The 24,731-nt window shown below is 49.0% G+C and overlaps 1 protein-coding gene across 1 annotated transcript in view; it reads left to right on the forward strand.

Moving 5' to 3' along the window:
- cntln (centlein, centrosomal protein) overlaps positions 1 to 24,731 on the forward strand; it is a 71,282-nt gene that overhangs the window by 27,555 nt on the left and 18,996 nt on the right. The window contains exons 6-13 of the mRNA XM_031559982.1: positions 4,854 to 4,954; positions 7,752 to 7,858; positions 9,128 to 9,672; positions 11,808 to 11,895; positions 12,781 to 12,877; positions 13,397 to 13,617; positions 18,882 to 19,076; positions 20,205 to 20,302. Coding sequence (XP_031415842.1) covers positions 4,854 to 4,954; positions 7,752 to 7,858; positions 9,128 to 9,672; positions 11,808 to 11,895; positions 12,781 to 12,877; positions 13,397 to 13,617; positions 18,882 to 19,076; positions 20,205 to 20,302 — 1,452 coding nt within the window. The remainder of the gene's footprint in view (positions 1 to 4,853; positions 4,955 to 7,751; positions 7,859 to 9,127; positions 9,673 to 11,807; positions 11,896 to 12,780; positions 12,878 to 13,396; positions 13,618 to 18,881; positions 19,077 to 20,204; positions 20,303 to 24,731) is intronic.

A 24,731-nucleotide genomic window follows, 5' to 3' on the forward strand; every position in this document is an offset into this window, starting at 1 on the left:
AAACCATCTTTAATTCTGCCCTGCTCCAGTGTTCAGTTCAGTAATGTTTACCTTCGGTGTAAATTGAAATTGGCAGGGAAACAAAAGGAACCAATAGACACTTGTATTTACTGAGAAACAACAAGACTTGAATGTCAGACACAGACCTCAGTTTGATATCGGACTGGAAAGCACTCTTGGGGGAAATTATTTAAATTAAGTAAATTGCGAAAACAAATCAAGCCAACAGGCAGATGTAGTCCAATTGAAATTTCTTCCTTGTCACGTAGTGATGCGAGGAATGTTGATCTCTCTCTCTCTCTCCCTCTCTCTTTCTCTCTCTCTCCCTCTCTCTCTCTCTCTCTCTCTCTCATTATGCATCTGTCTCGCGCTCCGTGTGTCCACACTTGTTAATTGTTGTTAAAGGTCTGCAGCTGAAAAGAGGCAGGAATTATTTAGGCCTCATAAACAGAATAAACACGGCCCTTAGCTGCCGACTGGCACACTCAGACGACATCAAAGCCTGAATTAGGCAGCCATTACGCAGGGAAAAAGCCTTTGAGATGATTTGTGCTGCGCACCCTCCACTGAGAGTGACCATTACAGACATGATCCCCGACTTTGACTTTAATGAAGTTTAATAAAGTTTACCCCTTTTTTGCGCTGCTGTTTTTCCTTTTCATCTCGATTGCTTAAAGGTGTTTGGAGTAATGAGTGTCTTTTGCCCTGGGTCCTATGCTAAGATGCTAAGATAGGGGGAACACAAAGTAAGGCTTTATGCGTGTTTGGAAAAAGACCACAAGTGCGTGCCCTTTCTATCAATTACTTGTTCAATTAATTATTCCAGGAAGTTGGCTCAGTGTTTAATGATTTAGTGGGGGGTTGCTACGCGCTGGGAACGCATGTGGTGGCTGTCTCTGATTACTGAAATCAGGAAATTAAAACTTGTATTAATCATTTCAAAGAGAATGCTGTGCCTCTAGCTGTGGCCTATCTGGCCTGTTTTGTATGGTTGAGGACACATTAAACATGCATTAGAAAGCAGCGAGCTGTTCTAATGCCCTGTGCTAGGAGTCACTATTATCAGTGTAAATATGTATGCAGCCACTCTAGGGAGTGCTGGTGAGCTTCACATCTACAAGTGTATTTTCTTCTGGTTTCCACGGACGTGGGCTCTGAGGGAACGCCCTGTTTGAGTTGGACTCCCACTGGAGATGTCCATGGCACTGAGCCATGCTGAGCATTTATACCTTCTATAGTTCATTTTGTCATAATGTTTTCATGACATTTATTATAACATTTATTGTCAAAAAAAATGTAAATAATAATAATAATTCAAATAACATTTATACCCTTCTTTTACACAAAATTCAAATTACCCATGCCAAATACAAAAATCTGCTGGGATTATATAGCGTTTCCTAATTGCACAGAAGGTAGCATGTTGTCATGTACACAGGTCCAGCTCTTATGGGCCTGGTTGATTTCCCCTCTAGTCAGTTTGAGCGGCGCTCAGAACGGAGTGTCTAGGTCTGCTCCAGACCGAGACCCCAGCGGTCCGCTTCTTGCCCTTGAGCCATTCTGCAGACGACCATCTGAACGGCGTCTGCTCCACACTACCAGCGCAGGCACTGGTCCGCAGGGGCAACTCCCCGACTTCAGAGCCGTCTTTCTGGGCTTAGACCACAGACAATTCCCCACAGTGGCTCCAAACGATGCCTTTCCTCAGTCCTTCACCCCTAAATGCGAGCGCGATTCCTCCTCCACCGCCTCAAAGGGCCAGGAGTGCTTTTCTGTCTCTTGTTTTTCCTGTGTGCCGGGCGTGAAATGGATAGAGGGGGGATGAGAAGAGAGAAGGAGAAAAGAAGGAGAAGGAAAAAAAGCTAGCGAGCGAAAGCCCAGTGGTCAGAAATGATGTACTGCTGTGGTCCCAGGGGCAGTGGATGGCAGTTTGTGCTCTAAGCTGAGTTGGCTAGCTCAGGTAAGAGATCAAATAATGGGCAATAGATGGCTTAAGGCTGTGCTTCCTTCTGTAGGCAGGAGAATTGGAGGAATGCACATTAAAATGGATAATTAGCCTCCTTAGACAATCTTTTGTCTTTGCTCTCTATCCCTTATGCATATGCTCTGTCTTATAGAACAGCGGCTGTAAAAAAGTAAGACAACTGGTGTGTGTATATTTGAAATTGAGGCGCTTTTTTCCCCTTGTCCTCATATTATGTGATTATGAATAACAGTGTTCGACCCAGTTTCTCTGAAGTCAATCTGACAGTAGTGTTGTTGTAAATATATTATTGTTGGTTAGCAGTGCTCTCCGGTCGGCCTCCGTGGAAGCTTTGCATCAACACATGCTACCTGGACGTTCTTCATTACCATAAACCTGTTCCAGTTTACCTCTCCCCTAGGTCTGTGAAAATGACTGGATAAATGCACTTAAATACATCCTGAACTTCACTGTGCCTGAACTTAGCCAGGAGAGAAATGCCTCTCTCGTTCTGCGTTTGTTTTGTTAGCCACATTTGGGATGTACGCTGTGATGAATGCGGTCCGCCGGTGTTGAGTGCGAGCCAGCACGCTTGGTTATTCCCCCCCCTTTATTACTGGAGGCGCTTCGCCGAGACCACCAGGAACCTCTCAACCCTTGGCGTTTCTCCCTCTTTGCCTTTACTTATTTATTCCAAGACACATCCAACCGGCCGGGCCGCCTCTGGAGAAGGCCCCAGTTAGCATCCTCAGGGAGCTCCCCCGACTGCAAATAAACATCTGTTATTCAAATGGATGTATTCACACAAGGAATCACGGGCTATAAAGCGTTGAGGGATGAGATGGAAGTGGTGCATGGAGAGAAAGAAAGGAGGGGGGGGGGGTAGGAGCATCTCAGAAAACAATTATACACTGTTGACAAAGGAGAAGGGAGAGGAAGAAAGACCGACAGAGGGAGTGAGAGGGAGAGAGAGAGGATTTGCTACAGTCACTGTGTTTTTTTTTTGTTTTGTTTTTTTAAATGAACTGCTGTCAAGTCTGGCGAGACTGGAGGCTCTGTCTCCATGGCAGGCTGGGTGTTGGTACACCTGGTTCTTTCTTTAGATGTGTGGGTGTTTGTATAGACGTGGCCCAGGGGCCTTAGGCATCCAGCGAGTTTTCTTGCTGCTGCAGACCTTAAAAGAAGTTGCTCATCTGCAGAGTTTGATTCAAGCCTGTAAACAAAGGACTTGAAAGTCCAACTCTGTCCTTGAGTAGTCTACCTGCATGCTGTTACCTACATACTATTTAAAGAATTTCTGGTTGTAGGTTGGTTTGGCATCCCAATTTTTTTTTTTCCCTTTTTCCCCAAATAAAAGAAATTGCACATCTGTTCTAGTCAATGGTGAGTCACTTCTAAAGTGTAGCATTGGGTGTCTGGAGCGGAGGGTTGGCTCACTGTCCTCCGTGATTGTCTGTGCCCGGCAGCCCTGCCTGTACAGGGTCATTGGAGTGAACTTGACACCCTGTACTGCGAAACAGAATCTTCGCTGGCAAAACACTCACCTTTGAGGAACACAAGGCGTGTCGACCGTACACACTTCTGGTGTCACGTCAATATCCTGCCATCCTCCGAGGCATGCATTAGAAACCCTAGATGGCAGTGGCCATTTTATATCCACCCCTCTGCCGTCCGTGTCCTCCACGAGAGGGGAGAATGGAGAAGCAACCTCTTAGCAGGTTTGTGCTCAGCACATTGACTCAGACATTAATAGACAAAATCTATAGCAAAAGGACATGCTTCCATCTTCCTCTCCCTTACCCAAATTGACTTTATTTATACTTGAGAATATTGGATGGCACAGAGCACTCTCCAGGTGTTCCTCACATCAGACAGTATAGGTCAGTGCTAAGTTCAGGGCTAATCCTTGAAATGCCCCCCCCCCCCCCCCCCCTTTAACGGAACCCACATCTCTTTTATTTAATGGAAACTGTAGAAATTGTTTTCCTTTTTTGTTGAGGTTCCCAGTTGGGCCACGGAAAAGCAGGTTGATGAGGCAAGCCACTGCAATTCGCCCGAGGATTCCCAGCCGCCGCTGCGCCTGGAGTTGTAGAGCGAATGGGAGGGGAACTGGGTGTGTGTTTCAGGTGCTGCGAGTCTCACTGGGGCCTACCCTGATCCTCTGTTGGCTTCTTGTGGGTCCTAATAATAACTTGAAAGTGCAGTCTTGAGCATGGCTTCTCTTCCTCTTAATTAGCCTTTAGCATGAATAGAGCTAATTGCAGAGAGCTAATTGGGCTTAGTTTCAGTCCTTGTCTGTAAGGATCCCCCACCCCATCCCACCCCCACCTTCCTTTGTACCCCACCTTCTCTCCTGGCGAAGACAACTCCGCTCACCTACCTTGGGTTGTATTTTGCTTGTCACTTAGCTCTTTGATTTCTAGTTGAATGAAGAGCTATTTAATTAGCGTGAGTCTTTTTATACTTCCATCTCAGTGGGGGAGAGATTGGGAGGATGTCAAAGTGAAGGTAGGCCTCCAACATGAGATGACTGCGGAAGCGTCGGGAGCATGCTATCCGTCTGTTCTATGTGAGGAATTACCACAATTGTATGGGATAATGTGTCTAAGGCTGACCTAGACACAGAGCAGCCATGTTGGATGAAGAAGCAAGACTGAGGTCTCATGGACATCATCTTCTTTTTTCACTCTATTCAATTTCAGGTTTGTTTTTTGATGGATGCGCGTAGCTGGATCAGTTCAAACTGGTCACTAGATTTCCAGAATCTTGTTCCAAAAGAAAACGGGAAACCCTTGAGCCATATAACGGTGTGTGTGGAGGACAGAGGTTGTTGCTGCCCCATACGCATGTTGTGGTGATTCTCTGTGATCGTGTTTTCCCCCCGTAACAGAGCCAACCTGGAGGAGGAGCTGGATGTGATGCGGGTTCAGGCTGCCATGGATCGCACCACCACGCAGGAGCTGCGCTTGTGCTTGGAGAAGGAGCACCAAGGTAGCACACACACGCACACACACACACACACAGACACACACACACACACACACACACACAGACACACACACACAGACACACACACACACACACACACAGACACACACACACACACACACACACACACACAGACACAGACAGACACACAGACAGACATGCCTTCATTCTACACCTGGCATGGCAAATCACAGTTTAATAGAATGCTTTACACCTGGTGCCATACCAGTGACAGGTAACAGAATTAATTTCTCGTGTGCCTACAAGGTGTTATCACAGAGGGAACACAGCGGCACTTTTGAAACTGACACACTCTGCTTTTGATTTGTGAGATCAAGCCTCCAGGAACAAGGGTGAGGATCACTGTCAGGGGAGAGAATTGATGTCATTTCACTCTTCGCTCCTTCTGTTTGTCAAACACTGTGGAGCTCACAATGTGTTTAATTAAGGGGCTCAATAATGAAGTTGTCCACTTTCTCTTTGATTACTCGGAGCCTAATGAAGGGGCCTGCAGTGAATGGGAAGCACAACTACAAAGGCACGGTTAATTATAGAGCCTGCTTCCCACAGTCAATGCTTTTGCACATCAGGCTGAGTGGCCTCAAATGAATGATTTTCAAACATTTAGACAGATGTGTCTGAAATGGACTACAATCACCTCAATGTTCTGCTGCAGCTTGGTAATAACATCTAATGATCACTATGAATGAAATACCAGTTTGGTTCGGCACGGGCAGCCTCTCTTATTAAGTGAGCCGTTCCATGGAAGGCTTGTTAGCGATGTTTGATGGAGGCATGGCACTGGCAGTGATGGCGTGGCATTGATTGCACAGGCGGTGGGTCTGTAAGGCTGGTACACGCCGGAGCGAGTCTGGCCGTTTGGCCCTGAGACGCACACTCCACGGTGATTCTCCTAACCCGGTGCATCCAGCCTCTGGTCCGCCCGATCCATAAAACATGCGTCAGCATTGACTCCTACAGGAGCCCCTGCGACCCCATCAAAGGCCTCCTGTTCCTGCGGTATCGTCTGCTCGGAATCACAACCAGCGCGGACAGATGAAAGGCCTTGGCGTGGCATGGCATGTCCGGCCAAAGTTTTTTTTTGTTGTTGTTTTTTGATCATCCCCCCCTCCCTATATCCCTCTTTCTTTCTTTCTTTCTTTCTTGTGAAAGAAGGCACAAATGCAAGCAGCAGCTGTGGGGATGGAACCCTCCCTCCCCCATTCCTCTCCATCGCTTGCAGAGAGCCCAGAGCTCTCTCTGCTGAGCTGAGGAACCTGTTTGTGCCGTGCCTGTACACCCCAGTAAACAGCGCTCCTTCTCTGGGTCTGGGTCTGGGTCTGGGTCTGGGTCTGTCTTGTTCTGCCCTGCCAGCCAAGGGCAGGCCAGCCACACAGCACCTGATCAGACTTGACATGCGCAGGAGACAAAAGAGACGGCTAATTTAAAGTAACAAACTTCTTAAGGGGCCGTCTCAGACAGGAACGGAGGGAGAGAGAGAGAGAGGAGGAGGAGGAGTAAAGGGAGGAGGAGAGACTGGAGATAGAGAGAGAGGCCAGGCTAGGGCAGGAGAGGAGAGGCCATGAGGAGCAGGAGTCCAGCATGTCAAGCCCTCCTCTCCGCCTGCTCAGAGGTCAGCTGACCCAAAAAGTCTGCTGTCTAAATATTTCAGGACATTTCCATCCAACAAATGAGCATCCGTGTCGGCCATGAAAATTTTATAAACGGGAAGCAGGTGAAAAAAAAGATCTTCGGCCTTCCAATTGAGTCTGTTCCTCTTGCCTAAGCACATGCGGAAAGAGCACTGGATCCAAATGCAGTCCTGTTAGGGATTTATTTCACCCTTTTAAGGACTGTAATTAACCTCAGAATTAAGAGTCACACAACCAAGAATATAATAAATAATTGACTTTTACTCTGGCAAAGAGGAGTGAATGGCTCTCGACCGCTCATCAACATACACTCACACAATAGGAGCGCAGTGGTTTCAGAACGCTGTTCAAACCATCACTGCCTTCTCTGGTACCATGTAACAGACTTTATGCAGAGACAATATCACAGAACAAAGACATGACACTCCCATCTTGTACCATCCCGTCCTGGGTTCCAAAGATAAGAATGTTTACCTAAGACCCCCAAACCCAGACTTTAACACAACAGTCCAGAATGAGTTCACATAAACACATGGTCTCCTAATTCAGTCCTACCCTAAACATCAAATGACAGGTCTGAGTTTAACATCTCTGTTCTCACAGATAGAATTCCTCTCATCAGAACAAAGGAACCTCTGAGACTAATATCAAACTACAAACACATCATGATAATAATTATATAGCATATTTCTTTCACAAGTCCCCGTTTTAATCATTTGGACCAGATCCAGATTTACCCCTACACACGCTCTCCATACAAAAACTACAGGGCTTTGAAGACGCTGTTGGAGTTCACGCACATCCCCTTAATACTTATCGGAGATCGCTGCTTTGACGTGATCGATTGAAGGATTTGTCCCCTTGTTAGAATTTCCGCGTTACATAAGAGAGCCATTAGCATCTCATCGAAAAAGAGGAAAAATGAAGCCGACCAACAAGATCTCCGCCACCGTTCTCCACTCCAGCGTTCTCCACTCCACATTGTTCACTCTGTGCTCACTGTGCACTCCGGCAGAAGAATAGACAAGAAGGGAAGAGAATAAGGTCAAGAAATTGCTTGTAATTAATGATAATTGACATCATTTCGGAGTCTATTGTTCGTTGACTTTATTTTGCAGTCTGACTGTGTGCTTTGTTCCCCTTGTCAGAGCTGCTGCAGAGAGTGGTCAAGCAGGAAAGTGATGTCGTCAGCAGCAGCAGCAGCAGCAGCAGCAGCAAGCCCAGCGCTCACCGGGCCCACGAGGCCCTCCTCAGGGTAGGCCAACGCCACACTAACAACCAAAACAAGGGGCCGTGCTTAATGCATGCTTGAACTGGAGCAGCACGCAAGTCTATGTGCACTATGGTTTTTTGTGTTTTTTTTCTGCATTGCAGGGCAACTGAAACCCCTATGGTTTGGCATCATTTTGTCATCTGTACAAACCAGAATTTTCAGATCGGCAAGACACGCTTCTCATTGACTTTGAGATGTATATGTGCGGCCACTAAGAGCCATGGCAAAATGTAAACCTGGGGGCAAAATCCTTTGAACAGGTCGCCCGACACTCACCTTGTCCAGGGCGTGTAGTACAGGTGGCCTCCTGCAGGGCCTCATGCAGTGCCTGAGTGTGAGGGAGCGCACCGCACCGCACCGCACCGCACCGCACCGCCTCAGTGCAGGAATGAAATTGTTTGAGAATAATTCAGAGCAGATGATGCCATTGCGAGCCGAGCCAGCAGCTGCCATATGGCCACGTAATGGGGCCTGTCATCACCTTTATTACTGAGTGACAAGCACCATGTTAAATATAATAACCTACAGGGGCAGGCCCCTGTTAATGCATTCACACAAACGCACAGTAATTGAAATAATTAAAAAAAGAAAAATTGGGTGGGGGTGGGGCTCTCACTCTTTGTGCGTGTGCGTGTGTGTGTGTGTGTGTGTGTGTATGTCACCCACTTTTTTTCTTTTTTGCACTCTGTTGTCAGCCAGCCAAGAAGGGGGCTAATTTTGTTTGAAAGGTAACGTGCAAAGCAGAGGGCAGAGAGAGCGCTAAATAAAAGGCGGTGATTAGCCTGGGGGTATAGACCCAGCAGGCATCCCCTCCTCTCTTTAACGCTCGCCGGTAAGATCTAACAAAGAGACAAACTCGCCGTCTTTTGTGTTTTGCCATGGGGTAACGGGGGAGAGGGCCGTGCCAGAACAGACCTGCCCTCGGTCCACAACCCCGGAGAGCCAGCGCTTGCCTGGGTGAGGCCTGGGAGACGTGCTTTTATCTCGCCTGTTGCACATTCAGTGTAGAGCCGTTTCATGCCAGCTGCCACGTCACTCTACAAAAAAAAAAAAAAAAAAAAAAAACTTGCACTTTTCATGCACTGCATTTGGTTTTTCCTTTTTTCTGGGGGTTTTTTGTCTCATCTTTTTAAAATGTCAGATGTAATTGGCTTGTTTGCCGTGACTGGGTTGTGGCGCAGAGGAGCGGCGAGGTGAGCGTGGCGGTGTGTGATTACCCGTGTCTGCTGCTGTCTGCTCGTCTCCCTGCAGATTGAGCTCCTGGAGAGGAAGATGGTGTCTCTGGAGGAGGAGACCCAGCGCTTACACCAGGACAACCAGGAGCTCCAGGAGGCCAACGCCGGCCTGGCCAAGGACCGGGATGACCTGCAGGCCGCCCTCCATCGCTTCCGCAGCCTATGGGCCGCGCAGGGGAAGGCCTCCCAGGCCAAAGCTGCTGGCGAGCTGGAGAGGCAGCTAGGCGAGGCCCAGGCTCTGCGGGCGGAGGAGGAGGCCTCCAGGCGGGAGGCGGAGGTGGCTGGCCGAGAGGCGTCCCAGGCCAGGCAGAGAGCGCTGCGGCTCAGGCAGGAGCTGGGTGTGGTGAGGGCCGAGCGGGACTTCCTCCGTGGAGCCGCCACCCGACGCAGAGCCAAGGGCCCCGTGGCCCCCATCGGCAAGATCAAAGTCAGGAGCGCGTGGAGCCGAGTTCCCCCGTACCAGCACAGAAACCGCCCCCACCCACCCGCCACCAGGGGACGGCCAGAGAGGAGGAGAGAGAGCCCGACCAGAGACGGATGGGAGGACCTGAGCGCAGACAGGTAAACACACACACACACACACACACACACACACACACACACACACACACACACACACACACACACACATGGGTGCACACACTTGGTCTCTTTGGTTTTCTCTCTCTGTCTATCCCCCTCTTCATCTCTCTGTCTCTCACACTCGCCCTCATTATTTTGCCTGGTGAAGGGGACAGTGTGCATATGCAAAGTGTAAGCAAAAGGCTGATTGAATTTCAGCCTCCTGTCTAGTTGGTATTCAGGAGCGCAAATAATATATATGAAAAAAAAACGGAAGGCAAGACGAAGACGGAGGGAAAAAAAACTGTCAGATCCTTTGAAATATCCTGGGACGCCCTGCTCTCAGCTTATTGACTGAAATTTGCATGCAGAATTAGCCACCTCTCTGTGGTGGAGTTGAACCGGTGCCAGGCGGGCGGGCGGCGGTAGTGAGCCTGTGCTCCGAGATCTTCCGGCGGAGCCATTTTCCGCCGGTCATGAGCGCTGGAATTGACAGTTTGGCAGGTTGATTTAATTTAGCACTCCTCTGCATATTCACCTCCTGACAGAAACGCATTCCCAGGCAAGCCTCACCAGTCAGTTCAGTTATCTTGTGACACCTCCATCCAGAGATGAGCCGCCATGTCTTTCTTTACGCCTCTCTCTCTTCTCTCTCTCTTCTCTCTCCTATCTCCTTCTCTCTCTCTCTCTCTCTTCTCTCTCTTATCTCCTTCTCTCTCTCTCTCTCTCTCTCCTATCTCCTATCTCTTTTTCTCTCTCGCTCTCTCTCCTATCTCCTTCTCTCTCTCTCGCTCCCTTTCCACTTTCGCTCTTCTCCTCTCCCACCCCTCTCCGTCAAACACACATACACACTCCCCTTTGATTCAGTTAGATGCATTTTGAATGACCCTCCTCGGCTCACTACCAGATGTCTACAAGCTGTTTAACATCCTCTAAATTAACAACCATCCACAGTAATTATTTCATGTATGTTTTATACTGAGCCTGGGCGGCAGGGCTTTGCCGACTGATGGTCGGGCTGATTTGATTTCAGACGCTTAGCTGTGCTGATATTTACTCTCCCCCTCCGCTGTGCTATTACAGCCCCTGCCCCCCGCCCCCCGCCCCACCACACCACACCCCACCCTCTCTCTCTCCATCACGCCGCCGTCTCCCCAGACCATCCCCCCCGCTCCCCCGCCCGCCGGCCGGCGCCTTAATGGGACCACTGTACCCGGCTCACTGTACCGCCGCCGCTGCAAATCAATGATGCGCGCCTAAATGGGCTTCTCAATATGTTCGCTCGCCGCGGAGTGTGAGGCGAGGTGGAGTAGAGGGGACGCGTGTACCCGCACTCACTCACACACACAATCACACACACACACATCTATAAACACACACTTACCATCAGCCAGTGCTGATGTTGGGGCATGTTTTTTGTCTTCCAATGTCTTTTGCTTCAGCATGTCTGAAGTGGTGAGCGTAAGGTCTGAGCTCTGTGGTAAGAACAGATGCATCTATTCTTCAGGTTTACTGTACTGTACTCTAATACCACTGATCAGTAGTGTGTCTGCGTCTGCTGTCTCTCTAGCATAGACTTAGGAAACACATGTGATCTGATTCACAGTGAGGTTCAGTGTGCACTCCGATGCCCTCCTCAAACGCTTTGCCCTAACAGCGCGAGCACATGCCTGAAGAAAAATGCACAACAACAAAAAGCCAAATCCATTGCTGATAAGGCCCGACTTAACAACAGCATTTTTGAACTTTCAGATTGGACTCACTGCCCCCCCGCTCTGAGCTGCAGTCGTTAGAAATTGGATTGGTTTAGAAATTTGAGCTCCGTTCACTTTGTGTAATCACTCGCATCCACATTTTAAGTTCAATTTCTATCCAGTTGTGTCCAGATGTGTGTGTATGTATATCTGGGCCTGCGAGTCCGAGTGAGTGGCCCACTAAACACAGCACAGGTTCTCTCATGGTCCTTTGCTCCAGGCTCAGCCCTCTGCTCCAGTGTCAAGCTCTTCAAAACTCACAGGGTAAATGTCAGCATCTCCTGAAAGAGCCCTTCCTGTTGAAGTGTTGACGAGTGCACGTGTGTCTGTGTCTAAGGGCTTGAGCTAACTGACCATCTCATGGCCCTCTGTTTCCCGCAGTGGCAGTGAGGAAGAGGAGGAGGAGTACTCTGACAGCCTGGACAACCCACCGCTCGTGAAATCCCTCCACAAGAAGACCACTCACAGGGTTGGTTTGCTTCACTTCATCCACCATTGTATTTGGGCTCTACACAACTGACACGTTCTCAGATATTTCTGCCTTACAATGAGACTCAAACACCCAGTCCTTTTTCCATGTCACGTGGAGTATGTCTGTCTGTCTTTTTTTTTTTTAGAAGCTTTGATATTTTGTTTCTTTCCAGGTGTAGCCATTGCCTCGTTTAAATGACTGAAATGCAGAAAATATTTGTGTTTCGAGGAAACTAGTGCTACAACCTCTGTATTTTGGTGGCTGTTAGAGACGGCTCTGTGTGATGATCTAGATGCTGGGGTCCTGTTCTTCCAGCATAGCGTTGTAGTTTAGTGTCTTCCTCAAGCCAAGTGAGAGAGATCAGGGGTCCCGTGGTCCCAGCGCTCCTGCTCAGCAGCAGGGGAGCGGATACAGAGATGGGGAGGAAGGCGGGGAGACGGACGGGACGGATAGAAAGAAATTCTCGCTCGGAGGAGAGAGGAGCAGAGCAGAGGAGAGGCTGGGCGTGTGGAAGGGGGATCGGGGGAGCTGTCAGCGCCCCCTCAGATCCTCGCTGTTCTGCCCCCAGCGAGCTCATCAGCCCCGCCACCTCTCATCACCATGACAGCAGCGCGCCACGCCGACCGTGTCACACTAAAGAGCTTCCGGATGAATCTGTGATCAAACCCCGAAGAGCGTGCGCAGGATAGAGAGAGTGAGAGAGTGATCAAAACCTTTTAACGGGTGCTCGATACAAAAGGACCTTTGATGTGACTACAAACGCTTTCGCCTGGGTGTCGCCCTGTCAGGAGACATCACGTTGTGTTACGTTAAACTCTTCCCACCCTTCTCCCCTGATCCATCCTGAGCGTGTCATGTAGTTTCTGTTCCCGCCCCTCCCAGGTGTACAGGTGCGGTAGCGGCGGTGGTGGTGACGGCGCGTCCCTGGCAGGCCTGCCTGCGGAGGAGCTCAGCCAGGTGGAGCCCCAGTTTCAGCGCGGTAAATCCCCCCTCTGCCTCTCATGTTCACTCAGCCGGCACACTCTTCGCCTGCCTCACTGATTAGTAATGCTACCCACTGCCACTTACGCAGAATCACCTGTTAAGCGTTAAATATCTCCCTGTCTCCTTGCAGCGCCTTCCTGCTAGTGCCAGTTAAAACAGAGCACTGGGTGTGCGTTATTATTTTATTACAGAAAACTGCACAAGTTTATTGTGGCCACACGTGATGTGATTACTCAGGAGTAAAGCAAAACACAATCTGATGAGGGATTCTCGCCGTAAGGTTGATTTGCGACACAGTAATGACATTTTTTTTTACTTTACTTGTTATTTTGTTGCAGTGTTTTTTTGGACACTTTTGAATCACAACATTTCACAAACAATATTATAATTTCATAAAACCTGGCCCTGATTTTATTCCATAGTAACACATAACCTTGAGTTTACGATTACTTGACTAAAAAGAAAATCATGACAGAATTTGCTGCTTTCTCCTTTTTGCTGCTTTCTTCAGCAGGGCACCAGTGGCGTGCGAGGAAGAGGAGGATGCGGCTGAAGGGTGCATTTGCGGATACGCGTCAGGGTGTGCTCTCCCTCCAGCAGCAGATCCAGGCTCTGCAGCACGACCGCAGGGAGGCTCTCCAACAGGCCCGCCAGCACAGCGACACCTGCCACCAGCTCCGCGGCCAGCTCCTGACCACCACCCAGAGACTGGCCAGCAGCAAGCAGCTCACGCAGGTCCTCCACCTTACTGCACTGCTCCCAAAGAGAGGGATGGAGTTGGAGGGGAGGGGAGGGGAGGGGAGGGGGCTGTCTTCGTCTCTTTTCCCTTTTTTTCCTGGGGTTTTGCCAGAGCAACCGATCCTTTGCCCTTATCATGCTTAATAAGTGTGCGGCTGACAGGCCTGGCCTCGTGAGCAGGGGTGTCCTAGTCACAGGGCACTAACGTTATGTCTCTCTCACTTTTTCTCTCTCCCTTTCTGCTTCAGTCTATCTCTCTCTCTCTCTCTCTCTCTCTCTCTCTCTTTCTCTCTAGCTATCTCTCTGTCACACACACACACACCTCTTTCACATTTTCACGTGTTCCGCTCGCCGGTGCTGCTGCTGTTGCAGGGAGCTCTAATTACTGGGCAGCCGCTTACGCACGCAGGCGGATGGAAAAGCAGCGGCCACACTCTGGTGCTGATGACGATGCTACTGCTGCTGCTCTCGTCTGTGTGGGCACCAACTCTCATTCCGGCACACACTCATTCATGTTTTACAGTGTGTACACATGCAGTCCCCAGCCATCCATCAGCACTGCTGACTGCTCACACACACACACACATGCACACACACACGCACATGCACAGTACACACATTTATAGAAACATTCACTTACAAACACACACACTGTAAACACAAACCCATCAAAACATTCTAAATCCAGTCAGCACAACATTGGCACTAACACAGACATACACACAACCAGCATGCCAATAACATCCACACACACATACACACACACACACACACACACACACACACACACACACACACACACACACACACACACACACACACACTCTCTCGTCTCCGTCCTCTCCCTCCCTGCTGAGTTGGCTGTGTAGTTAGTTGGACAGGCTGCAGACAGCGCTGGACAGAGCAGGCAGGTCCTGAAATGCCAAGCCCACCGGAGGCCTGATTAGAAGGCTGCCCCGTACAGGAGGTCAGCATGGCTGCCCCTCAGGCCCACGCGCGCAGGACCTCAACTCCCTCTCACTCCCTCTCTCTCTCTCTCTCTCTCTCTCTGTGCGTCTCGCTGGCTTTTACTCCAGTTCACATTGTACACACACACACACACACACACACACACACACACACACACACACACCGTCTAATTTACACATCTACACTGACATACATTCACACATACATCCATTTACTCACAGTGCCACTCACATAAACAAACGCAGTGCCACTTACAGTAGTATATAATCACACATACATGAAGTCCTTCACATTCCTATGACAGACATCCATATGTTCTGGCATGGACCCAGTCATTCACATTTGTGTGTGTGTGTGTGTGTTTCTCATTCAGGCACACACATGCACACACACACACACACTTCCCCCAGTCTCATTCTCATTTTAATGTTGTTATCCAACAATCTAGTGTGTTTTTTCCACCTATATATCTACCTCTACCTCTTTACTTCTGTCCATCTATATAGAAACAGTATTGCTGCAATAACGACAGGTGTGTGTGTGTGTGTGTGTGTGTGTGTGTGTGTGGGTGTCGGTGCGTGTGTGAAGTTTGTTTGCTGGCCCTGGCCTGCTGCAGTATTAATGGCGAGCAGCGCGGGTCTGCCAGAGCAGGAGGCTTGATTTCCAGGAGGCCAGGAGGTCCGTGCCCCCGCACACTGGCCCCTCCAGCCTGCCGCACCAGCCTACCTCCCTAATTGGCCCTAAGATGGCACCTCCAGAGGCTGTCGTCGGGGTAGAGTAATGACAACAGCAGTGAGATGGTGGGGTACGACGCGAGTCCGTCCGTCAGGCAGGCAGGCCAGCCGACGAGGTGCTCTGCCCCCCGACACCCCCCCCTCGTGGAAGAGACTCTCCCCGAGAGCTTGTTTCTGCACCATGTTACAGCATGTCCTTAAAAAGTGCTAGGTCGTACATGGCCAAGTTATGTTTCGGAAGTGCACTGCAGCAAGGCACACGGGAGAGCATTTAGATTGCAAACCGGCCAAACTTTTTTTTTTCTGACCCTGCCAACACCTCTACGAACTACATCGTGCCCTCAAGCAAGGGGAGCAGCAACATGAAGCATCGCTCTCAGTGTAAGCCCACCGAGGTTCCGAGCGGGATAGCAGGGTAAAACCTGACTTTGGGATACACCGGGCCACTTCCCAGAACCAGAAGGCCGCGTTTCCCTTAAGCCCTTTCTGTTGATTGGGAAGCATATTATTTGGCTAAACATGTGTATGATCAGGCCTACGGTCTACAAAAGGAAATCCTCCTGGTGTGTGGGTAACATCTAGATCCTCAGATATCACTGGATGGCTTGGTGTGTGCGTTGGTCCTCGTGTCCTTCAGGTGCCGGGACACACCCCAGTGAAGGTGCTCCGAGTGTCCCTGTCCATCCCCCCCCCACCTCTGCACCCCATCCACCCCCTCGCCTAGCCCTGCACCACACTCCACCGTACCCAAGGGATACATATCTCTTCTGCAACACTATTCTCACCGCTCACTTTCATGTCCGTTGAGAATGTTTGTCTAACCCATGTCTTCCTGCAAGCAAGCCTTAGGCATCATTATTGGGTATTAGTAGTGCAAATATGACGTGTGAGCAGGGGATCAGTCGTGACGGTAGCCTGAGCTGACACTGTGATGTTTTTTAGATGAGGTGGATGCTGCCGCCGCTGCTGCCAGTCTCAGGGGCTGGGGGAGAGGTGAGCTGCTGCCACTGATCACTGTCTGTTCAGGCTGCCACTGCTGACAACCTGCAGCTGGTGGCTGCCTGTGTGTGTGTGTGTGTGTGGCTCTGTGTGGCTCTGTGTGTGTGTGTGTAGGCTTTCCTGCCGTGTTCTGCCTAAGTGGAACATGTGCACTACAGAAGTGCGACACTTTCATCAGTCAATCATGCCCTCTTTCCCTATGGAGCTAGTTGACACACACACACATACACACATTGTCACACACACAGTCCCTCCCTTGACATGTCCCACATTGATTTCAACAAATGGTGCATGCATGCGCTCTTTCCCACACACATGCACATGTGTATGAGGGCTGCTTTATTGAAATGTCACCGTTGACTTTTGAGCCGTAATTGCGGGTAGTCTTTCACACTGATCCTCGAATGGCCCTCTTGCCTCTTGTTCCGCAGCTGCCCATTTAACCCACGGAGAATGGACCTTTTGTGCACCTTTAATTCAACTAGTGCACTCAGCACGACAAAATAGACCAGACCGGCTCAGGAAATTGGCGATAATTGGAGGACTTTGTGCTGCACTTGTGTCATTTTTTTTTTTATCCATCTCCTCTTTCTTCTGGTTAACATTTTTTTTTTTATGCAGGGATCAGGGGGGGGGGGGACAAATTAGGCTTAGGCAGGAAACCGAGTTGACGTTGCCCTGGTGACAGGTGAAACGTGCATCAAGGTAGTGCCTTCCTCTTGGAGAGACGGTTGCTGTGCATATTAATGGGCTGGGCAAAGTGCCGGGAGAGGGGAAGGATGATTTGAGCGGGATTACCAGGGTGCTACCCCCTCTTTGGGCACCTGAGGGGGCTTAGCGTCGGCCTTCCCGACAGGGAGCCCTGTAATCTGCAGGTGTGAATCTGCTTCGCCTCCATGTTCCCCTTTTAGGAGGGTTTGGGATTAGCACAGGATTAGAGGGGGCAGAAGACTGCTGGCTGACAGAAGAGAGAGCGGCCGCGTGGATGCGTGGATCAAACACGTGGAACACTCCCCTCCGTCTACGAGGCAGGCGGATGGCGGCTCTCCTGACAGGGCGAGGGCTGAGGGCTGAGGACTGAGGCGAGGAGACATAAGCCAGGAGGGGAAGCAAGCACACGCTACTGAAGGGAATGTGTGCTATGTGTGTGCAGTGTGGATGTTATTGGAGGGAACTAGTGTCACTGGTGTGATGCTGACCTGTCAAGTGTGTAATACGTGTGTTTGTAAAGGAAGTGCTACTGAGGTGAGTGTCTGTGGCGCTGGATTGAAGGTTAATGGAGTGAACTTTCCTGGGATGAACCTTTGTGTGTGGGTATGGGATTTGGTCTCTTGCTCGCTCATTGGGCTGTGGATTTGTGTTTATAATTACCACGCCGCGCGCGCGCGCTTGTGCTCGCTGCTATTTCCAGCAGCTCCTCAGTGGCTCTTGGAGAGCTCCTATCTTTAGAGGGGATGGGGCTTTTGGGGGGCTAATGGCACTCATGCAGCCGTGTCGTCTATCACCCAAAGCTCCAAATGGCCCCCTGAAATCAAACCCTGAGTTTACTGGAACCGCCATCAATGCCACTCTTAATATCGCCGGGCCGTCCCAGAGCAGCAGAAACCTAAAACAAAAAGGATTCTATTCAAAGGTGTCAGCAGGAGGCCAGCTATCAATAACTCCTGCACACGGGTGGCGCATCCAAGGGCCTCGGAGACTTTGTGGTTTTTCCTAACAAACCCTGTGTGTGTGTGTGGGGGTGTGTGTGTGCACAAGAGAGTGGTGTCACGTTCCCGCCTCATTTGTCCTCCAGAATAAGCATGATGTTTGATATGTTATGAGATCAGTGTTGTGGCGACGAAGCGGGCAGAAATACTGTATTGAGTTTATTAAGTACGGATACAGGAGGCTTGGAGGATGCAGGAATGAGACGTTTATTGTGCACACAGTGCTCCGTGCGGTTGGAAAGCCTTTTATCCAAATCAGATCAAAGCCCATTGTGTCATTCAGTGGAGCCATCGCTCAGTAATTAACTGATTACCTCCGCTTACGGCTCCTCGCCTGCCCGACACTGATAAACTCCCAGAGTGCACTGGGACGGACTGAAGATGGCTCTATTACAGCTGCCAATCACGGGGCTGGCGGGAGCCGGCAGCAGAGAATGGTCCTGATGTGGCTGCCTATTAGTGTGAGAGGGGAGGATGCTCCTGTTAAACACTCCCAATGAAGAGCCCCTGGCGCCGTCTTACTCTAATTCAGGGGCTGAAGGGACGTTTGGGTACCGCTAGTCTTTTGCCTTCTCTTTGTACTTGCTATATGTCAGTGCATTTGATTTGTTCGGCCCTCGCCCATGGACAAGGAAGTAGTGCACAGTGAACACGACTTAGTAGATGCTTCCTTGAATCCTGAGAAATGGCTGTCTTAAAAAAACTAAAATAAATCAAGCTAAAATAGCTAAAAGTTGAATAACATTGAACAAAATGAAATGTAACTGTATGTTATTATAAGCGTGTGTGTGTGTGTGTGTGTGTGTGTGTGTGTGTGTGTGTGTGTGTGTGTGTGTGTGTGTTGGAGCAGAAGCTGAGCACTGAGCTAACTGGCGTGGAGCAGCAAAAGAAGGTTCTAGAGATGGAGCTGGAGCAGTGGAGGCGTGTGCAGGTCCAGCTCCCGCCGCCAGCCCCAGCAGCACCCCTCCTCCCCGCCGCGGAGCCCAGCAGCCCGGCCCTCAAGCAGCTGGAGGCAGAGCTCAAGCAGCTCCAGACCAAACTCAAGGTGAGAGAGGCCACAGGAACACAGGCTACACGCCTCTGCAGCCACTGGGAGCTCCAGAGCTTTCACCAAAAGGCTTTCTTCTGTGAAAGATAGAAATGTCATTTGTTAGCATTGATTATTATCAATTCTCTGCTGCATAAATTCATATTTCACTGTTTTGCTCTCAACATACACATTTCGATATATATTAGCCAAGCAAACAGTGAAATTTTATTTAATCTAAAGATACACATATTTCTTACCAGTCCACATTTTTAAATTAATTCAGTTCTGTATGTGATGGTGACATCTAAGCACTACTGGTGTCAAGAATGAAAAGAGCAGCTTGTAGCAGGAAAGCTCACCAGTTTGCTTTAAATCAGAGCATATGGTGATGAGCCTTTGTTCACAGTTCTTGTACCTTATTGCATGTGTCATTTAGGAAGGAGAGAGTCACCTCCACGGGTGTGTGTGTGTGTGTGTGTGTGTGTGTGTGTGTGTGTGTGTGTGTGTGTGTGTGTGTGTGTGTGTGTGTGTGTGTGTGAGTGTGATGGGCTGTCAGAAGCCCTCATGCTTACTCAGGAGAGAAGAGCTTCTTTCAACCAAAGGCAAGGTGCACACACAAATATCCATCATCGGGATGATCACAAGCACCCTGCCACCCCCCGCCTGTCATTGACAGCCACCAGGGGATGTTCCTCACACATCAGTGTGTGTCTGTGTGTGCACGTGTGTGTGTGTGTGTGCGCACGTGTGTGTGTGTGTCAGGGAGTCTCTGTGTGCACCAGTGTGTGTTTATGTGGCATGTCAATGTGTGTCACTGTGTGTGTGTGTGTGTGTGTGTGTGTGTGTGTGTGTGAGCGAGCGAGCGAGCGAGAGAGAGAGTATTGCAGAGACCGACAAAAAGCTTGAGAGACAGGGTTTTTGTATCTCATGAAAAATCCTTCCATCTTGCCCTGTGCTGAGTACCCACTGAAAAGTGCATCAGTCAGACATATCTCTGGCCTTCTGGAGCTGTAATCCTTTGTATTAATGTGGGTGTACTCCCTGGCCTGTGTGAAGACTCTTTGTGTCGGGACATTAGAGCTTGTGCTTTGTCTTTATTGTATGCGAGGGCTTTAATCAACATTATTCCCCTCTCTCCTCCAGAACGGCAGTAATGAGGTCACCAAGCACGCGGCGGCCAGCAGGAGCCTGAGAGGCGAGCTGCAGGAGAAGGAACGGCGCCTCCGAGAGCTGCAGGAGAAGTGAGGGCCACGCCTGCTTTCTTCTTCTTCTACTGCTTTCAGTCGCACTCCTTTTCCCCCCCTTCGCTTTCTTTCGTCTTTTATGTGTTCTTTATCGCTTCCTCTGTCCTCCCCTCTTCATCCCTGTGTGTTCTTTGCTTCATTCTCTCATCTCTCTCTCATCTCTCTCTCTGTCTCTCTCTCTCTCTCTCTCTCTCTCTCTCATCTCTCTCTGTCTCTCTCTCTATCTCTGTCTCTCTCTGTCTCTCTCTCTCTCTCTCTGTCTCTCTCTCTCTCTCTCTCTCTCTCTGTCTCTCTGTCTCTCTCCTTCTCTCTCTCTCTATCTATCCATCTCTACACTTTCACACACATACACACATACACACACACACACTGTGACTTCCTCAGCATCATCTGCAGTGTCTGATTCCACCATGTGGTAGTTTCTTGCTGGTTGCAATCATTCTGCTCTGTGTGCCTGCACACACACATGCACACACACGTGCACACACACGTGCACACGCACGCACACACACACACACACACACACTTCTATAAACCTTTATACAGTGTGCCTCTAATGGTGTCATCATTGCCCAAGGGGGCTTTGTGTGATGATACCCTTACACAGGTGCCTGAGCTGCTGTGTGTCGGAGAGTGTGTGTGTGTGTGTGTGTGTGTGTGTGTGTGTGTGTGTGTGTCTGTGCACAAGCTGAGATTAGAGTGATGAGCTATAGGTCTTAGAGGAAGTTATTGATTGGATCTGTGCTGCAAAGAGAGGAGAGATCAGCACACACAACACATTCACACTCTCACACACTCGACACATACACACACTCTCACACACACAACACATTCACACACTCTCACACACACACAACGCATACACACACTCTCACACACAACACATACAACACATTCACACACTCTCACACACACTCAACACATACACACACTCTCACACACACACAACACATGCACATACACACACTCTCACACACACCACTCACTTACTGATCTAATGGCTGTGTACTGCCAGTCACACAGTCTGTGATGCCACCATGTTCTCTTTTTCTTCTTTTCTTTTGAAGGAGGTGGCCTCGAGCGCACTGTTTCCCGTCTTGTTTTCTTGTCAGCTTGTTACTCCCCCCCGTCTCTCCCTCTCTCTCTCTCCCTCTCTCTCTCTCCCTCTCTCTCCCTCTCTCCTGCCCTCCTTCCCATCCACTTCTTTCCCTTCCTCTCTGACTTCCTCTTCCTCACTATAAACATGAAGTTGGCTCTCTGCAGTGGGGGGGGGGGGGGATGAGTGCGTGCTCCTTGGCCGCTCCCGTGCGGGCGTCAGTGTGTGTGTTGTGTTGTTTGCTCGGTGACTAAGGCAGCGGTGCAGATCACAGTGGAGCAGACTGCTCCGCTCTGCCGCCCCGTGTCCCCCCCCCCAAGTGGCCCAAACGCTCGTGTGAAGCCCCATCTGCCACCCGAGCCTCTGCCACGGCCCCGCGATGCTGCTGAAGTGGCTGCGGCTCGTTTGAATGAAAGGCATGTCTAGACTGCTGTAAAAAATACATTGCCATACGCTGAGGGGGCCATGCCCCGTTCTGCCTGCAGAGTGAGTGTGAGAGAAGAAGAGGGGGAAGAAGAAAAAAAAAACTGAATTTCAAAGAACACTACGTGTCCTCGGTCAATATCCGGCTCCCAGGGCCCTGCCTTATTCATGACACCCCGGCTTTCATCTGCAGCCTGTTGCCTATCAGGTCCATACATGTTTAAATCTCTTTTGTTTTTGTTTTTTTTCCATCTCTTTCTCTCTCTCTCTCTCTCTCTTTTTTTGTATTTCACCCCTCATCCTCCACTACGCACTTACAACAGTATTATGCCCCGCACAGGGTGGATGTGCCTAATCCACCCTTACACTCAAACAAAAGGTCGTGACTAGCACACGCTTTCAAAAAACTATTGTTTGAGCAATTTGAATGCTTGGGTCGAGATCTTCCCCTCTAGCCCTCATAAATACAGATGGCGGTCTTCCTCCCTCTTTCTCCCTCCCTATCTCCCTCAGTCTGTCTCTCTCTCTTTCTCTCTCTCTCTCTCTCTCTCTCTCTCCCTCTCTCTCTCCCTGTCTCTGGACTGCAGTGCTGCATCCCGTGCTCTTATTTATCTACTCTTTTTGTATTTTTTATTTGTGTGTGTGTGCGCGTGACGGTGTGCACATTTTGGGCACTGGAGGGGTTCAGGACGACATCCAAAATAAATGTTAGTGAGCTAATTGCCATTAGTATTTTGGAGGCTTGTCGGAGGCGGTGGCAGGGGGAGAGGGGAGGCCGAGCGGAGAGGAGAGGAGAGGAGAGGAGAGGAGGGTATTGCTCTGGCCATGTGTCAATAGCACAGACAGACAGGCCCTACCTCACTGGGAAGGGTCAATACGGGCTTTCTCATTAATGGCCGAGTCCGCTGGGTAACGGCAACCCTCTGTCTCCAGGCTGGATGGACTCATTTAATTTAATGTCACTCCAATAAGAAGCGCTCACATTTATACAGCCGGCTCCAGTGCGCTACGCTCAGCTCCCCTCACACCCGGCCCATCTGCCTGGGGAGGCCAGGACATTTACTTAAAGAGAGCACTCGCCTCTCCGCCCAGGAGCCACTCCCAGCCAGAGGAAGAAGCACACAACTCCACTCAGGAGGAGCTCATAGATAGGTACTTTCTTTCTTTCTTTCTTTTTTCTTTTTTTTTTTCTTTCTTTCTTTCTTTCTTGATTGTCCCCATGGGGAAATTTGACTCAGGCTCTACAACGTTACACCCGTCAACACATATGGGCACAACACCACCGGCAGACAGAGACATTACAGGGAACACACACACACACACACACACACACCCTGCAGTACAGCCTCGGTAACCTCTGCTTACTTTTGGCTGCTGTTTAAAATTCTGACTGATACAGGCACAAAGGAGTTCTTAAACTGATTCAATTTGCACCGCTGAACTCTATATTGTCTTCCTGACATTAACAGCGCACACTGAGAGTACAGAATATGGGATGGATCACAGAGGATTCTCTCTACCTGTTCAAGTACGGACTTGTCAAAAATAGAGTGAATATTATAATGATCTTTCTGACCGAGGATTTTCATCACAGTCTGAACCAGCGTTAACAATGATTTTAATGACACAGGAAAGTGCCATCCAGTTATTCCATACCTGATTACACTCTCTAACACAGCCTGATAAAACAGAAATATATTTTTTGGTTCAACTCCAATTTAGATGCAATACGAGAGCATACCCAATCAACATGAATATTCCAGGTTAAAGTGCTATCAGTCTGTATCACTGAGATGCCTTATAGGACCAAACTTGTGTAATTAGATCGTTATGTATAACCACTGGACTGTGATCACCAACTTTCTTAGGATCAAAAATCTTTTTTTTTTTAACATTTAAAATTAAGTGGTTTGTTTCACACCAATTAACAAACGACCTTAATTCTGAATGATAGATATTTGTATCATCATGCCTATAAAGTAAACTTAATATAGCTGTATTTGACAGTAATTCTGTGAGTGCCTGGATGAGCACAAAAGAACAGGTGAGCCAACACAGCCTCTTCGAGCTCCAGTACTAATAGTTTTTAAGCTGAGACAGACTATTATTGACCTTAACCTGCCGAGGCCTGTTTGTTGGAAATGAGTGATCCCACTTGATAACTGAAGAGTTGACATCCAACTGTCTAAGTTTCTGCATTAACAGATACGGCTGCAGAGTGTTAAAAGCAGAGCTAAAATCAATAAAAAGCAGCCGAGTGTAAGATCTACTGTCCTCAAGGTGCATAACGGCCAGGGTTGGGTCAGCTACTTTCAAACGCAGTCAGTTACTGAAGTTTATATGGCCATTGTTTTAACTAGTAACATTCCATTGGATTACAAAAAGGAGGCCTCGAGGAGGTGCATTACCCTAGCTCATTACAACTCATTTGTGGAGTAGCGCCACTTATTGAATAACATTCAGTGTAAAAATCTAGTGCTCCACTATCCAATATCTTGTGATGGAAAGGTTCATGAAAGTTGACACGCATCGCTACCACCATTTTTTGGGGATGAATTCCATCCATGAGGGGTGCTCCAACTGACAAATTTCAATATCTCAAGGATGGCTTAAGCTAAAGTTTTGGAATTTGGTATGCATATTTTTGGCTACATTCTTCTTTCTTTTTATTTCTTTTATTTTTTAAACAATTTTTCCATGGGGACACTGTAACTGATACATTTCAATATCTCAGGAACCGCTTAAGCTCAAATTTCCATTTGGTTCACTCAACTAAATGGTTACCAATGGCCAATCAAAATTCAGCAAATAATGCTTGTGTAAATGGCCAATCGTTATGGAGTTTTGTAGGCTCAGTAATAATGGCATATAGAAGCTATTCACCCAATTTGAAACAATCATCCGTAA

Source organism: Clupea harengus, chromosome 22, assembly GCF_900700415.2.
Source record: "Clupea harengus chromosome 22, Ch_v2.0.2, whole genome shotgun sequence".
NCBI classification, from domain to species: domain Eukaryota; kingdom Metazoa; phylum Chordata; class Actinopteri; order Clupeiformes; family Clupeidae; genus Clupea; species Clupea harengus.